Source organism: Saimiri boliviensis, chromosome X (genome assembly GCF_048565385.1).
Source record: "Saimiri boliviensis isolate mSaiBol1 chromosome X, mSaiBol1.pri, whole genome shotgun sequence".
Classification (NCBI taxonomy): Eukaryota; Metazoa; Chordata; class Mammalia; order Primates; family Cebidae; genus Saimiri; species Saimiri boliviensis.
In genome coordinates this window covers 85,534,295-85,551,744 of record NC_133470.1, presented here as the reverse complement: position 1 = coordinate 85,551,744, position 17,450 = coordinate 85,534,295, and the positions used below count along the sequence as shown (strand labels likewise).

Sequence of the window (17,450 nt, the reverse complement as noted above, 5' to 3'; positions counted from 1 at the left end):
AGAGGGGAGCATATTAGGTGCTCAGTAAATCTTGGTCAGACAACAGATGAGTAGTCCCCCTGTTTCCTGCCTCTCACCCATCTTGTCCCCCCTGCTCTGCCAGGCTGATCATAGTGAACAGCTCTGGTCAGGGCAGCTCCCAGCTCTTAAACCTTCAGAGCCTGTACTGTAAAGGGCTCCTTAGCCTGGCATGTGATCCCTCTGCCCAGTGTTGCCCCTGCTAACCCTTCTAGCTTAAATGTTCCTCCACAGCTTGCTTCCCCATCCGTCAGCCTGCAGATTGGAAGCCTGACAGAGCACAAGAGACAAACACAAGTTCTGCCCAGTTTGTGTGCAGGCTGTGTGACCTTAGACAAGTTGCTTAACCTCTCTGAGCCTGCTTCTTATTTGTCGAGTGTGACCAGTACTGTCTGCCTGATGGGATACTTTCGCATCTCAGTGGGATAAGGTACTTATATGTAAAGTGGCCTGATGTTGAGCGGGTCTTCAGGTAATATTACAGTTGACCCCTGAACAGCATGGATTTCAACCATGTGGGTCTGCCTACAGGCAGATTTTCTCTCATCTCTGCCACCCCTGAGCAGCAAGATGAACTCCTCATCTTCCTTCTCAGCCTACTCAGCATGAAGACCATTCATTCAATGAATAGTAAATATATTTCCTCTTCCTTATAATTTCCTAGTAACATTTTCTCTAGCTTAATTGATTGCTGGAACACAGTATGTAATACATATAACATACGAAATATTTGTTGTTGTTGTTCTTTTTTTTTTTTTTTTTTTTTTTGAGACAGAGTTTCGCTCTTGTTACCCAGGCTGGAGTGCAATGGCGCGATCTCGGCTCACCGCAACCTCCGCCTCCTGGGTTCAGGCAATTCTCCTGCCTCAGCCTCCTGAGTAGCTGGGATTACAGGCACGCGCCACCATGCCCAGCTAATTTTTGTATTTTTAGTAGAGACGGGGTTTCACTATGTTGACCGGGATGGTCTCGATCTCTTGACCTCGTGATCCACCCGCCTTGGCCTCCCAAAGTGCTGGGATTACAGGCTTGAGCCACCGCACCCGGCCACGAAATATTTGTTGATCGACTGTTTACATTATTGGTAAGGCTTGCAGCCAACAGTAAGCTCTATTAGTAAAGTTTTAGGTGAGTTAAAAGTTCTATGTGGATTTTTGACTGTGGGGCTCAGTGCTCCTGACCCCCACATTGTTCAAGGGTCAAATGTAATTCTTGTCTCTTTACTCTTGTCATTCCCCCTACGTGACATGCCTGGAGCCTTAGACTTGTCCAAAATCTCTTCCCCACACTGCGGCCAGGGTGATCTTTCCAACCACAACACTTACTCCTGCTTCCAACTTCCAGGAGTCCCAGCATCTTTCACCCCGGGGAACTCCTTAGCTTGGCACACAGCCCCTGTAGGTTCTCAACTTGGCTCCTGATCTTGCTTCACACTTGCTGTGACACAGCTTGTCACATTTATCAGAACATGCTGTCTCTGTGCCATCACTTTCTCCTTCCCAACCCTGGCCATGGAATGTCTTTCAGGACACCATGCCCTCTGTTTGACTCATTCTTCTGGGGCCTTTTGAAGTCAGCTTAGGAGTCACCTAGTTGTGGCAGGCTCCCCTGAGCCAGCAGCTGGCATTGGTGCTCTGGGCTCAACCTCATCAGAATGGAGACACACTTCCTCAACTGTTTGCTTGCTCTTGTCTCCCACCCTAGATGGGGGACGAGAGGGGAGGTAGGACAGGAACAGCATAAGCTAAGCTCACAGGCATGCTGATGGGTTTCTGATTCATATCTGTCTCTGGTTTGAAACAGACTGTTCTTTCCTTTGGCCCACAGGAATCAGTGGCCAGAACGTTCCCTATCAGGAAGGATGAGCTTGAGCTCACTCGCTTCTCTCTCCTCGCTTCACCTGAGGCGGCACACACTTTCATTATGGATATATCTCTTAGATAAAATGTGGCAAAGCAGGAGGCCTGTAGGAGCAAAAGGAAGGCCTGCCTTTCAGAATTCCAAGATGTGACACGGGAAGGTTGAGGCTGCATCTTTGTCAGCTTCTGCCTGATAGTGGCTGGCATTTAGTGACTTGTGAATGAAGGAATGAATGAATGAGGTGACACCTGGGGGTCCTTTTACAAGTTGCAGCTCCCACTTTAACCCTAGGGGTTTGTTTGAGCCTCAGCGGCTCTGAGGTAGGAGAGAAGGTTGCTGTTTTACAGATAAGTCCTCATGACCAGTGGCACACGGTAGTTCACTCAAACCTATCATCTTTCATTCCAGGCTGTCTTCTGGGCCTCCAGGGGCTCCTGGTGTCCTACAGGGTGCTAAGTGTTAGGACGAGAGCAGAAACACGTGCTGTGGAAGTAACTTGGCTTTCCTGGGGAGAGGGAGGAAGTTTCACAGAGGGGGCAGTTGAGCTAGGCCTTGAAGGAAGAGGAGGCACTCGCCGTGAACAGGAGAGGGGAGGTATTCCGTGCAGAGGAACAGCATAAGCTAAGCTCACAGGCATGCTGATGGGTTTCTGATTCATATCTGTCTCTGGTTTGAAACAGACTGTTCTTTCCTTTGGCCCACAGGAATCAGTGGCCAGAACGTTCCCTATCAGGAAGGATGAGCTTGAGCTCACTCGCTTCTCTCTCCTCGCTTCACCTGAGGCGGCACACACCTTCATTATGGATGTCTCTCAGATAAAATGCAGCAAAGCAGGAGGCCTGTAGGAGCAAAAGGAAGGCCTGCCTTTCAGAATTCCAAGATGTGACACGGGAAAGAAAATACCCAGATTAGGATTAGGGAGGCCAGTGGCTAGGAGGTCACATCTCTTTAGAGGGGTCCATTTGGCCTTGGTGTTGCTGGGGCAAGTCAGCTCAGCTTTGTGCTTCCGTGGCCCTGTGCTGTGGAGCAAGTTGCTGGGATTTTACCAGTACAAGATGGCTGTTTCCTTATTTTTAGCATAAGATTTTCGTCCCAGTGTACATAGTGGGTGCACATGCTATTTTTTAATGGATTAAATACCTAACATTTTAAAGGAAAAGACTTGAGGCTTCTGATGTGCGAACCATAACAATCCACCAGCCCCTAGAACACTGCTCTTTGGAGTCTTGTTTTCAAGAGTTCAGAGCTATTCTTCTGTGTATATGTGTGGTAAAGTAGACATAACGGAAAATGTACCATTTTCACTGTTTTTAGGTGTACAGGGCTTTTTTTTTTTTAAGATGGAGTTTTGCTCTTGTTGCCCAAGCTGGAGTACAATGGCGTGACCTTGGCTCACTGCAATCTCCACCTCCCAGGTTCAAGCGATTCTCCTGCCTCTGCGTCCTGAGTAGCTAGAATTACAGGCACGTGCCACCACGCCCAGCTAATTTTTGTATTTTTAGTAGAGACAGGGTTTCACGATGTTGGCCAGGCTGGTCTTGAACTCCTGACCACAAGTGATCCACCAGCCTCGGCCTCCCAAAGTGCTGGGATTTCAAGTGTGAGCCACCATGCCCAGACTGTTGAACATCTTTTTATGTGCATTTTGGCCGTCTTTAAAATAGATCTTCTTTGGAGAAATGTCTATTCAATCAGAGCCATTCTCAATGTACATTTTAACCCGAGCATACATAACATGGTGAATTTAGGTGAGTAGGCAGGGGATGGGGGTTGCCGGTAGGATCTGACTCATTTGCTAGGCTAGCTGTGGGCACTCCAACACATAGAGACAGCTAAGCTGTCACCAGAATTCTTATCTGACTCATAGTATTTACAAACTTTAAAATAATTGGTATGTAATTTGAGACAAAAGAGATTTTGTTTTGACAAGAGGCTGGTTTGCAAGGAATTGTGTGATTATTGTTTCAGCAGTACAGCTCTGTTGGGGCGAGACATGTTTCTTCTTTCACCTCCTACACCCTCCTCTAGCAAACGAGGAGAGGAATAGGCTCTCAGGCTTCTTGCTTTTGCTAGTCGTACAGGAGGATGTGTGGAATTGGCAGCTCTGGTGTTTGGATTTCCAGACTGCAGAGGATACTTGTATAGTTTGCTCGGTCTGCTGCAAACTGGGTGACTTCGAACAACAGAAATGTGCTTCTCACAGTTCTGGAGGCCAGAAGTCTTAAAATCAAGGTGTTGACAAGGCTGTGCTCCCTCTGAAGGATCCAGGGCAGACTCCTCCTTCGTTTGTCCCAGCTTCTGGTGGCTCCATCTTCACATGGCCTCCTCTTCTGCCTGCCTTTCCCCTCTGTATGTCTCTTAGAAGAACACTTGTCATGGGATTTTAGGCCCACCAGGCCCCCAGGGGCTTCTATTGGCCCATTCTTTTCCTACTTTTCATGCAGAACTTAAGGCTGCAGGAGCAGTGAAACATTCTTTGGTTCTGATTTTTAAGAACTGAATGAAGGGCCTGGTGTTAGTCGTTATGCTGTTCTTTGAATGAGGCCAAAGAGGAAATAATTCTTTCCACCCAAGTTTGCTTGCAAGTCCCAATCTGTCTTATTCTTTATTTGCACCCCTCCCTGCCCATGCTACCACGGTAAACATACTTTACAAGCCAAGTCCTTGGCTGTTTATTTGTTAGCCAGCATCTGGTTGTTGCAACAACCCCAGGAGTTAGCCTTTAAAGCAGGACCTGGGAGTCGTTTCCAGGGCAGATAGAATAGCCCCTGCCTGCCCAAGCTGACACCACATGGCAGCAGGTTAGACAGGGGAGGACTAGAGTGATGAAGAGACTCCAAAGAAGGCCCTAGAGGACTCATGGCCAGGGAGACTCCTGCACAGGAAGCTATGTTACAGTGATAATAAAATGAGCTGCCTTGAATGGCGTGTTGACAGGTATTTGACACAATCCTCATAAAGACCTTATGAAGCCATTTACTTTACAGATGAGGAAAGGCAGGCTCAGTTCTTTTAAATAACCCCCGCCCCCGCCCCAGGGCTGCCTGCTGGTAAAGAATAATAGCTGGGATTTAAACACAGGCAGCAGACTCTTGTTTCATTCATTTATTGCCAGCTGTACCGAGGAGTGGCGCGATTTGTGATTTTCTCAGGCATAGGGGGTGAGCAGAGGCTTACAGGAACAGAACTCCGCAGGGGTGGGCTTGCTTAGCCCCGCTGGCCTAGTCGGCCCATCATGTGGTCCTGTCATTGCCCCAGGCACACACCCCTCAGATCCCCTGCCACCAGAGGTGAATAAGGCCTTGGTGGGGTCAGAGGCCAGATGTGGGCGATCTCCTTGCCCCTGTAGATGCCATCTGCCTTTTCATTGACTCATGTTTCCCTGAGTATCTGGGGAAACTGGATAAGAAGCCAGCAGTGGGCATTCGTGATTGTATCGTTGTGAAATAGCAGTAATTTGCCCCACTGAAGCCCCTGCCCCTTAGATGGGATATGCATGTGCGCGATGGAGAGCAGCATGGGGGCTCTAGTGGGTGTGTCCACACAGCAGTCTCATGATCCCAGGGCGATGTGGGAGTGCCCACTTCATGCTGGGCACTATGCTTCATGCCCAGGTTGCAGCAGTGGGCAAGACTTCGGTGCAAGGTGCCAAAATCCTTTTTCTCTACCTGCTTTGGTCCAGATACACACAGAGTCCCAATGAGTTCAATATCAGCCGCGTATCTTTCGAATGAACAGATGACAGGGCCCCTGCCAATGTGAAGGGGATTATGGGATAAAGGGAGGGACAGGGCAGGTGCAGAGTTACAGATTGACTTTAGTGCATTCTGAAAATGGCCGTGACAAGTCAAGTTTTGAAATACAGTTTCTTGATAATTTTCAGTATGAGTTCAGAAAAATTATCTCCCCAAATGGCCCCTCCAGACAATGAGGGTCCTACATCCATTTCAAAGCCATTTTGGCTTTCTACATGCTCGTAAAATCAGTCCCCACTGGGCATGATCATCATGCCCATTCATTAAAAGTGGCGAGGAGTGTAAAATTTAAGGTATAGGGTTGGATTGGAGCAGTCACAGCAGGTGGAACCCCAGTGCCGCCTGCCTGCCACCTCCTCACTGAAGGATTCTGTGGATCTAGCCTTTCATGAGCAAAGTTAGACTGTTCTTGTGGGTGTTGCCATCTCCAGATGTGAAGGGATCCATTACTAAGTAAATTGTCAACTACAATTGTCAACTAAGAAAACATAGACGCAAGACCAATTCCATCATAGTCAAGTGACTTCTTTGTGTTTGCAGTTCAGTGTTGTGGGTGACGAAGGAGAGGAGCACCATAAGGGCTGTCATTTCTGGTAACATTTTTGGACTTCATTGCTACCATCTCCTTGCTGTGAAGTGTTGGGTCCCCACTGTACTCTGACCACTTGCCAAGGGTTTCTGATGGCCCTAGATTCTCTTGAGTTCCTCTACCCGTCATCATATTGGCTTTAACTTAGCCAAGCAGAAGCGCTCCATCTCCCATTGCACTCCACTCATCCCCCATCCCAGCATCCCATGTCCTGAGCTCCTAGACATGAGCCCTTGAGCCCATTTCATTGATCGGAAAACTGAGCTGCAGCAAAGGGAAGTGACTGGAGCAGATCCATGCAGTTCATGATAGGACCAGACCAGGACTCCCTAGGCATGGGCACTGCCACACCCTAATGAGCACCACGGGAGAAATCGAGGCTGACTGAAGAATGGGAGAACCATGGAAAAAGCTATAGTGCCAAAAACCATTTTTATGTTATAACTGATGAGTGAGCTTATTTAACTGGCCTCCCGTGCTGCCTCTAATCCAACCATATGGTAGGTCATGTGTCCAGTCATGCGTGCATTACAGAAACATTAGTGCAGTGTCTCCTCGAACGCCTGTAGCTATGGTTCAGCTGCTTGTGAAAACTAACAGGGGATGGCACCTGCACAGAATACTAACAGCTAAAGATGTTTTGACTTAGGCAACATTAATGTCTATCTCTATGTCTTTAAGAAAAGAAAATCTGATTGCAAACGGGACCATATTTTGCTTTGAAATGGAACCAGCAGTTAGTGAGCCAGTGAGAGACCAAGTTGCATGGACGCATTTGACGGAGGATATTCCCAGAGTGAGTACTGACATAGAAAAGGTTAACCAGAATCAGGTAAGGAGAAAGTTGACATGTACATACCAACAAGCTGTTAACTATTTACTTATGGGGTAAAAGTTGTGTATTTGTACATGGATTAATCAATGTTGGGTATTGTTATTTTGTTTTTGTTTTTGAGATGAAGTCTTGCCGTGTCACCCAGGCTGGAGTGCAGTGGCACGATCTTGGCTCACTGCAACCTCCTCCTCCCTGGTTCAAACCATTCTGCTGCCTCAGTCTACCAAGTAGCTGCAATTACAGGCGCGTGCCACCACACCCAGCTAATTTCTTTTTTTTTGAGACAGAGCTTTGCTCTTGTTGCCCAGGTTGGAGTGCAATGGCGCGATCTTGGCTCACTGCAACCTCTGCCTTTAATTGTGATTAGTCACAATTAAAATCGTGAAATGAAATCGGAGTAGCCATAACAGCAAGGTTATTTTTTTTTTCGAAAAGATTAGCATCCTTTGAAACACCTGTAACTAGAGATGCCAAATGATATAAGCAAGGCAGTCTGAAGTCCCTCATGATGCTCTCAAAACATGTCTAGTTCTAACTGTCTTCGGGTTCAGACTTTTAGTAAAAACTGCGGAAATCCAGGTTGGGAAACAGGCAGCTCAGAGTTCTTCTAAATAGCTACAGTTTGCCTGTACAGCTGACTTGGGAGGAGGGGAGAAGGGATTGCTAGAAAAGGGATTGATGGGAGTTTTGTATTTAATTTGGCCATGACCTGAGGAAATATATCATATGTAACCTGGTATGATTGCATGTGTATAGGAATATTCAGAATAAAGCCTAGAAAAGAACAGGTTGGGAAGTTTGTTTTGGGTGGCAGAAGAATGGTGAGGCCGAAGTACAGTGCCAGCTCCAGGCGGGCCTGGTGGAATCCAGTATGAGTGCCATTTCAGATGGGACACCGCAGCTGGGAAGGAGGCAGATGTGTAGAGGCTGTCTGGCCCTGGCATTCCTTCAGTCTCTTGCATAGTTCAATTGTGTTAATGTTTAAGGGATAAGTAGGGAGATTTGTTTATTTTTCTAATCAAGAATATAATTTATTTAAGATCTTTCATTTCCACACTCCCAACTTGGAGTTACTGTATGTGAGCTAAGGAAGGTGGAGGTTGTCATCTTAAGGAGGCCCAGATACAGTTTTAGAAATAACCTAGGGCGGAAGGCTATCACAGGTCCTTCTTACAGGCAATCATAGCCAGCTTGTCTGGTGTACAGCAGCCGCAGTTTGGCACTGACATCCTGGAGGGAGGATATTGAAGGGCCTGCATGTGCTCCTCTGTCCTTGCATTATGCCCAGTCACCAGAGCTGCAATTACCCGAAGAATCGTGCATGTTGTGGAGGCTGAGACATAAACGCCATGGCTCTCCCCATTTCTTCAACTTCCTTGCAGTTCGGAGGAGGCAAAGCAGAGCCCTGGGCTCACCCATCCTCACTGTAGCCCCACTAGGAGAGCCCATGAAGGTGGTCTTCGATTTCTAGGCTGAGGCAAGAATGGGTCAGGTGATGAGCCCAGAGCAACACAGCCCAGCCCTGCTGTGGTCAGGGAGGAAAAGGGACTGACTTTGTCCATTGAGTATGGACACTGCTTTCTTCTTTCTGATGTTTTCAGTGCAAGCTATCAGCTACCAAATGGCTGCCTTTTTTTTTTTTTTTTTTCCTTGTCCTTAGAGAAGTACCCAGGGATCAGGAACACAAAGGTAACACAGGTTTGTTTTCTTTTAAGATTGTCCAGTTTTGGTCATAGGTGGTTTGATTTCCTTTCACTAAATACAAAGCATGGATCTCGTCATCAAATCCAGCCAAAGTCAATCTCAGTGTCATTTGCTGTCTCTCTTCCCTCCTCACTGATCCCAGGAGAGAAGGTTACACTAGTGATGGAACACCAGAATGATACAAACCTTCCAACTTGGCTCAGAAACTGAGTTACAGACAAACAAGTATATCTGCCATTGCAGTGGCTCATGATACGGAGGTCTGGACTCTACAGCTCACAGTTCTCACTACACTGGTCTTCCCTACCGTTCCTCTCTTTCCACAGGCTAAGAAATGCACAGTGATCGGGGGCTCTGGATTCCTGGGGCAGCACATGGTGGAGCAGTTGCTGGCAAGAGGATATGCTGTCAATGTCTTTGACATCCGGCAAGGGTTTGATAATCCCCAGGTGCAGTTCTTTGTGGGTGACCTCTGCAGCCGACAGGTAATGGACCATGCAGCCTTGCTGATTTCCCACAACCCATGAGGGGGAACCACGATACTTCCCTTGCTCAGAGGCCAGCCAAATTGTTTGAAAAAAAAATGTGGCATTGTGAACATTTTCAAAGTTATAGGAAAGAATACCACATTCTTACTACTTAGAATGAATAACCATCATCTCTGTCGCAGCCACTCAGCTCTGTCCTGGTAGTACAAAAGCAGCCATGATCAGCACTTAAATGAACAAATGGATGTAGCTGTGTGCCAGGGAAACTGTACTTCAAAAGCAGTCCATGGGCTGTTTGGGCCAGCTGCAAAAAGTATGGGTGCTGGGCCACCGGGTCGTGATTTTTTTTGATTATGATATAATTCATTAAAAAAAAGATACAATTCATGTACCGCCAATTTCACATTTTTAACATATGCAATTCAGTGGTTTTCTGTGTATCCACAAAGCTGTGCAGCCGTCTCCCATGATCTAACTCCAGATATGAAATCTCATAGCCGTCCCCTCTCCTCCCCTCCCAGCCTCTGGTAGCCACTCATCTGCTTCCCATCTCTATGGATGGGCCTCTTCTGGACATTTCATATAAACAGAATTATGTCATATTCATACTTCTGCATCATATTTGTATTTTTTTCACTTAGCATGATGTTCTCAGCTTCCTCCATGTTGTTCAGGTATGAATAGCTTGAATTTTATTACATGTTGCCAGATGGCTTGACAAAGCTGCTATGTCAGTTTCACCTCACACCACAGTGTGGCAGAAGCCCTATTGCTCCACATCCTTGCCACCGTGGAGCATAACTAGACTTTTTGGTGTTGCCATTCTGAGGAGTATGAAATGGTGCCTCGCTGATGTTCAGAGTCACATGTCCTCCCTGATCAAGTAACCAGCCACTCTGTCATTGGGTGATCGGCTTTCAGGCTTCCTCCTGTATGAAATGTTAGTGTCCTTTGTCCCTTTGTCTTTGGGGTTGCCATTTCTTCCTTGTTACTCTAGTTGGAATGCCGATCCTGTGCTTGTGTCCTTGTGCATGGCTTCCCTCAGCCTGTCACTGGGCTCTTATTCTTGGCTTTGGTGTCATTTGCCGTATGGTTTTTGTTTATGAAATATTAAGACCATTGCTTCTGCTGCAAAGTTATGGCTGTTTTCTCTCCCACACTGCTCACACCTCCGGGCCAGGAGATGGGGTAGACATCTTCTGTACTCATCATGGCTGCCTCCGATCCATTCTCCCTCATGCTGCTCTAAGCCCCTCCAGCTTTGAAGAGGATACCCTCAGACCATACAAACCCCAACACCCTTCCTTCCTTGTGATGGCCACCCACAGGCATCTGCTCCCCTTCCCAGGTGACTCCACTTTATTCCTTAGAATTTCAGCTCCTTTCTGGCATGATTTGTGAATTCAGTGTTCACGTAGATGACCCTACCAACGGCCTCACCTCTCTCATCCTTGGCCTCCTCTCACCCAGTGATGCTGCCCTCCTGTCATCACCAGTAAGCACGTCCTCTCCTTCATCCCAGTTGCAGGCATTCTACTCTGAGTACCAGCTCCTCTCTGTCCAGCTCATACCCTCTAGTGCCTCAGCTGTCCCGATTCCTTGACCCTACCCAGACATCCAGCCATACCCGCTATGGCCCACCCCATTCGTGCCTGACTGCCTTTAGTTCCATGGTCCACTCATTCACTTGCATAGTCTTCAACCCCTTCCCCTTTCTCTTTTGGTTGTATGTATCCATAAAGTTTCTCCACAGAAACACCCAGCAGAGGGCAGGGAGAGAGATGGGGTGGGTGAGAGGGAAAAGAGATTGAGATTTTTTTTTTTTTTTTTTTTTTTGAGACGAAGTCTTGCTCTTATTACCCAGGCTGGAATGCAGTGGAGCAATCTCAGCTCCCCACAGCCCCTGTCTCCCGGGTTCTAGAGATTCCCCTGCCTCAGCCTCCTGGGTAGCTGGGATTACAGGCACAAGCCACCACGCTTGACTAATTTTTGTATTTTCAGTAGAGACAGGGTTTCACCATGTTGGCCAGGCTGGTCTGGAACTCCTTACCTCGGGTGATTCGCCTGCCTCAGCCTCCCAAACTGCTAGGATTACAGGTGTGAGCCACCGCACCTGGCCAAGAGATTGAGATTTAACTCACAGAATTGGTTTACATGATTGTGGGGGCTGGCTAGGCAAGTCTGAAATTTGTAGGGCAGGAATTGATGCTGTGATCCCACGTTAGAATTTATTCTTACAGAAACCTCAGTTTCTCTTTTAAGGTCTTTGAACTGATTATATACTGCCTGTCCAGAGTATCAAGGGTAATCTCCTTACTTAAAGTCAGCTGATTATAGATGTCAACCACAGCTACAAAATACCTCTACAGCAGGCGTCCCCAAACTTTTTACACAGGGGGCCAGTTCACTGTCCCTCAGACCGTTGGAGGGCTGCCACATACTGTGCTCCTCTCACTGACCACCAATGAAAGAGGTGCCCCTTCCTGAAGTGCGGCGGGGGCCGGATAAATGGCCTCAGGGGGCTGCATGCGGCCCACGGGCCGTAGTTTGGGGACCCCTGGTCTAGAAGCTAGTGGGCTCCCTGCTTGGTATCTCCACCCCCTAGCTCTCTTCGGCCGTGTGTGTGTGTGTGTGTGTGTGTGTGTGTGTGTGTGTGTGTATCTCAAAATGCCTGCTGGGCATCCCTGTTTGGATACCTTATGGTCACTTCAAGCTCGCTACATCCAAAATTAAGCTCCTGGTTCCCTGATGCCAGCCCCTCCCCCACCACAGCAAACCTACTTCTGCTAAGTCTTCTGCAACTCCGTAAATGGCCCACTCTGCTTTTCCAGTTGCATTAACCAAAAACCTTTGATTTATCCCTGCCAGATTCCTTTCTCTCTCATGCCCTTTATCTCATCCATCAGGAAATCTTGTTGACTCCACTCAGAACAGATCCCCAACCCAGCAACTTCTCACCCCATCGATGGCTGCCACCCTGGTCCAAGCCACCATCACTCTCACCTAGATGTTAGAGGGACACTTAGTGGATAAATCAGATCATACCACACTCTGTACAGAAGCCTCCAGTGGTGTCCAGTCCCATGTATAGCAAACAGAGGCCTGTGTAATCACCTGTGAGGCCCTGCACAGCACGTCCCCACTACCTGTCCGGCCCCCTTCCTCCCACACCTGCCTCATGGCTCTGCCCTAGGCGCACTGGCCACAAACCAAGTTTCTGCCTCAGAACCTTTGCACTTGGTATTCTTTTTTATTATTATTATTGCATTTACAAAGCACTTGGTGTTCTTTCTGTCAGGAACGCTCTTCCTGAACCACAGAGCTTGCTCCCTAACCTCCTGTAAATCTCCAACCACACTGTGCTAAGGAACCAGCCCCTGCCTGTCTCCCTTACTCTGCTCTAGTTTCTGCATAACACCTGCCAGCCAGTACGGACGTTCTCTAGGTTTACTTGTTTCTTTGCTTATTTGTCTGAAACATGATTGATCATGAGTGGATACAGAGCAAAGGAAATCTATGAAATTTGTCCTCTCTACCTAAGCTCCACGAAAGCAGGGATTTTTGTCTTTCAATCACTGCTTTGTTCCCCCCAAGGAGATGACAGTCCTTAGCAGGCTTTAACTTCTCTCCAAAAGGCTCCACAGCTGCCATGTGCTGTTGCTAACATATTATTTCCAGCTTTCCTTGAGTACAAATTTAAAGGGAGACCCTCAAACATGGCATGTTGCTCTCCAGCTACACTCAGCTACTCGGCTGCAGGCATGGAGAAGAGGCGAGTTGCATTTAACCAGGGTTGGAATTCACTAGACAAATTTAATAAAGGGAGAAGGGAACAAGGCAGAGGTGGTGCTGATGGATCATGAAATCTAAGCTAAGTCCAAGGTGGATGTGATGTGGGTGAAAGGCATGGCAGGAAAGGACTTTTATTTTTATGTGTTTTTTATTTTTTGCGACGGAGTCTTGCTCTGTTGGCCAGGCTGTGGCGCAATCTCAGCTCACTGCAACCTCTGCCTTCCAGGTTTAAGTGATTCTCCTGCCTCAACCTCCCTAATCAGGTGCCCACCACCACACCCGGCTAATTTTTGTGGTTTCAGTAGAGACAGGGTTTTGCCATGATGGCCAGGCTGGTCTTGAACTCCTGACCTCAGGTGATCTGCCTGCCTCGGCCTCCCAAATTGCTGGGATTACAGGCATGAACCACTGCACCTGGCCGGGAAGGACTTTTAAAATGTGCTTTCAGCTGGGTGTCGTGGTGTGCATTGCAGTCCTCCAGCTATTTGGAATGCCAAGGTGGGAGGATCACTTGAGGCCAGGAGTTCAAGACTAGCCTGAACAACATAATGAGACCTCCATTTCTTTTTTTAAAAATGTGTTTTTATAGTCACTAGAGAGAGAGGGGAGAAAGACAGATATACATATATACATATAGATAAAGTTTATATATATGTAGTTATATAGTTTTATATACATAATATATATTACATAACACTTTGTTTGTTTGTTTGTTTTTTGGACACAGAGTTTTGCTCTGTCGCCTAGGCTGGAGTGCAGTGGCACGATCTCGGCTCACTGCAACCTCTGCCTCCCAGCCTCCCGAGTTGCTGGGATTGCAGGTATGTGCCACCATGCCTGGATAATTTTCATATTTTTAGAGACAGGGGTTCACCACATTGGCCAGGCTGGTCTTGAACTCCTGACCTCAAGTGATCTGCCCTCCTTTGCCTCCCAAAGTGCTAGGATTCCAAGTGTGAGCCACCATTGCCACCACGCCCAGCCCATAACACTTTTTAAAATCACCCCAGTCTCGTGGCATCTTTTGCTGCTAGCAAGAAGTGTGCTCCCAAGCTGGTTGCTGTTTCTTTGTAGGTTGTCTGGCTTTTCTCTCACAGCTTTTAGGATTTATTTTTTATCATTTATAGTCTCTATAGAGAATATATCTGAGCCTCAGTTCTAGTTTTGATTTTAAATCTGACTCAACACCTGCTAGGCCTTTGCAGTCTGAAGCTGAATGTCTTTCCTCATTTCTGGAAAATTCTTCAATTGGACTCTACTCTTGTCTCTTTTCTCTCTTTCTGGAAGCCTTGCTGGACGGATGGTGGTCTTTCATTGTGTTATCTGTCTGTTACCCTCTCTTTCTTGCATTCCTTCTCTTTCTCTTGTTCTATTTCATAGCAGATTTCGTCTTCCCTGCATCTGCCCATGGCCAATCATGTTTCACCTATATTCCCCTCAGATTATGTTGAAGCCATTCCTAGACATCATATCATTTTATCTGTAAATATTTCATTATTGGTCTCTAAAAGGTAAGGATTCGTTTTAAAAACATTGACAGTAGTTCTTTAATATCTACCCAGTGTTCAGATATCCCTGAATGTCTTATAAATGTTTTTGTATTATTGTTTTTCCACATAAGGAACCAAACAAGGTCAAGACTATGCATTTGGTTAAAATATTTAGGTCTCTTTTCATTTACAGTTCCCTTCATCTTTTGAAACTTCAGTCTATCTATTGAATAACTGATGTTTACTAGGAGCCATGTTTGTGGTGCTGTAGTATTTCCCACAGTCTGGGTTTTGCTGATTACGTCCCCATGATGTTTAACATGCCCTGCTGTCCTCCAGTATTTTCTGTATACTGGTAGATCTGGGATGGTACTGTCCATTAAGGCAGCTATTAGCCACATGTAGCCATTAGACACTTAAAATGTGGCAAGTCAGAATTGAGAAGCACTGTACATGTGAAGTCTACACCAGATTTCAAAACTAAGTACAGAAAAAAGGAATGTAACTATCTCATTCAAGTTAATTTCACCTTTCTCTTTTTACTTTTTAATGTTATTACTACAAACTTTAAAGTCACCGTGGCTTGTAGTATGTTTCTACTGAACTACAGACTTGATCAGAGTCATTCACGTTTTTCCTCTGGGATATTATTACTTTTGATACTCCCATAGTAATAAGCATGCCTAATGCTCACATTTGGGTTTCTGTATACCATTTCGCACAAAAGGAACTAGGGCTTCTTGGTAAAATTGCTCATTCTAGAACCCTAGGGCAGGGGCAGTACAAAATTAGTTTGGAACATTTTCTTAGCACAAAATAAATGAGGACATGTAAAGAAGACACAAGAGCCAAATTGAAGGGCCTCCACTGGCCAAATATGGGACATTTTGAGTCTTGAAAAACATAATAGTAGTGGATTATAATGCATTGATTTAAAAAAGAATCCATAGGTCTGTAGAAATACTGAAAATAGGCCGGGCGTGGTGGCTCATGCCTGTAATCCCAGCACTTTGGGAGGCTGAGGCGGGTGGATCACCTGAGGTCAGGAGTTGAAGACCAGTCTGGCCAATATGGAGAAACCCCGTCTCTACTAAAAATGCAAAAATTAGTTGGGCATGGTGGCTGGTGCCTGTAATACCAGCTGCTTGGGAGGAGGCGGCAGAAGAATCACTTAAACCCAGGAGGCAGAGGTTGCAGTGAGCCGAGATCATGCCATTGTACTCCAGCCTGGGCAACAAGAGCGAAACTCCATCTCAAAAAGAAAAAAAAAAATACTGAAAAGAACAATTGGGATCAGGGAGAATGGGAAGCTCTACAGAGGAATTCCAACTAATAAATGTAAAGAGCATGAATTAAAAGGCTAGACTTAGATTGCTACCATTTTATACCCAGTACGTTGATTACTGTTCTAGGCAAGGACTATCAATAAATGCTGAAGTCAATCGGTGGAACTAACGTGCTGGAGATTACTTAGGAATTGCAAGGGAAAAGGTACCTTTTTCTTGGCCAGAATCTGGCAGCCATCATCATCACCAACTTAATATTACCAACAGTGAGACAAAGTTGCACCTCCTGAGGTAATTCCCTGAGAAGGGCACACCACCACTAATGTGGTATTCTTGCCAAAACCATTAACCCCGAATCTAATCTTGAGGAAACAGACTAATCCAAACTGAAGGACAGTCTATAAAGTAACCAACCAGAACCTTGAAAAATGACAGCATTAAAATAAGACAAAAAAGAAAAGATGGGAAATTGTTTCAGATTAAAAGAGATGGAAGAGACGTGAGGAGTAAATAGTACACGTCATGGACCCCAAAACAAAAGGCTGTAAAGGACATTATTGGGACAATTGGGGGAATTTGAATATAGACTAATTATTGGATAAGAGTATCATATCTGTTAGGTTTCTTGAGTGCGATCATTGTTTTATGGTTATTTAAGAGAATGCTTTTATTCTTAAGAGATACCTGGTGAAGTTCAGAGGCAGCATGAGGTCTGCAACTTACTTGAGTGGTTTCAAAAATATCATTGATTGTATGTATGTAGAGAGAGGAAACTGTGGCAAAATATTAATTGCTGAGTCTAGGCACATAATTGTCTTTTCTTTTGGTGACAAGCATGAATCATACTTAGATCCTGTTAATTAAGGTTTGGCAAAATGGTGACATGCTGTTACTTCTTCATTTAGAGGCTGTAGTGTTTATACCTTTTGCAGAATAAAGGTTTGGTTTTTTTTCCCTTTATTTACCAGTTTCAGAAAGAATTTTTATTCTTACTTGTGGTCAAGCTGTCCTTTCTTTGCCCAGTGGGAATGTCTTCAGGCCGGCACCTGAGTGCTTTTAACATGACCCCAGTAGTCTTAGCTAGCTAGCACCCTCACTTTCTAGTACAAGGTGTGCCTGGTTCTTCTTGTGTATTTCCTGTCCCAGATCTGCAATCAGCCGTTTCTGTCAGGAGCTCTTGTTCCTTTTAGCAGTAAATCAAACAGACCTGTTTTAAAAATCCCTTTCAGGTTGCTGTATTGTATCTAGTTTCACAGGAAGGAATATGCCTGTGTATCGGCTATTTATACTGTCTTTAATGGTGTGAAACTTTTTCATATGATTCGTAATTTCTATCTGAGTTCACCTTCTGGGGGAGTCTTACCCCCTAGGTGCCTGCACTGAACCACCCGAAAGGGTGTTGCCTCTGTGTGGATCGCACAGGCTTCTCATGCCCCTAACCCCTTTTTATTGGGGACTAGTTACTGGGGAGAAGGTGATTAAACGGACAACTTGGTTTCCATCCCATGTACTTCAGTATTATTGAATCTCTTATGAGAATATGTTTCCATATTGATTGTAGAATTATAAGATAAGGAACCTACAAGCCACAGATTGGAGAATGAAAATGTGGGAATGCTACTGACCTGTCAAA

At 45.9% G+C, this 17,450-nt stretch overlaps 1 protein-coding gene across 4 annotated transcripts in view; it reads left to right on the top strand.

Moving 5' to 3' along the window:
• Positions 1-17,450, top strand: part of NSDHL (NAD(P) dependent 3-beta-hydroxysteroid dehydrogenase NSDHL) — a 29,388-nt gene that overhangs the window by 1,395 nt on the left and 10,543 nt on the right. For 2 of the 4 annotated variants that reach the window (XM_074392329.1, XM_003943402.4), the window contains exons 2-3: positions 6,904-7,054; positions 9,088-9,246. In XM_074392329.1, coding sequence (XP_074248430.1) covers positions 6,947-7,054; positions 9,088-9,246 — 267 coding nt within the window. In that variant the 5' untranslated portion in view covers positions 6,904-6,946. Of the gene's footprint in view, positions 1-6,154; positions 6,227-6,903; positions 7,055-9,087; positions 9,247-17,450 lie in introns of those variants that run through there. The other 2 variants (XM_074392327.1, XM_074392328.1) reach the window with 2 other exon arrangements.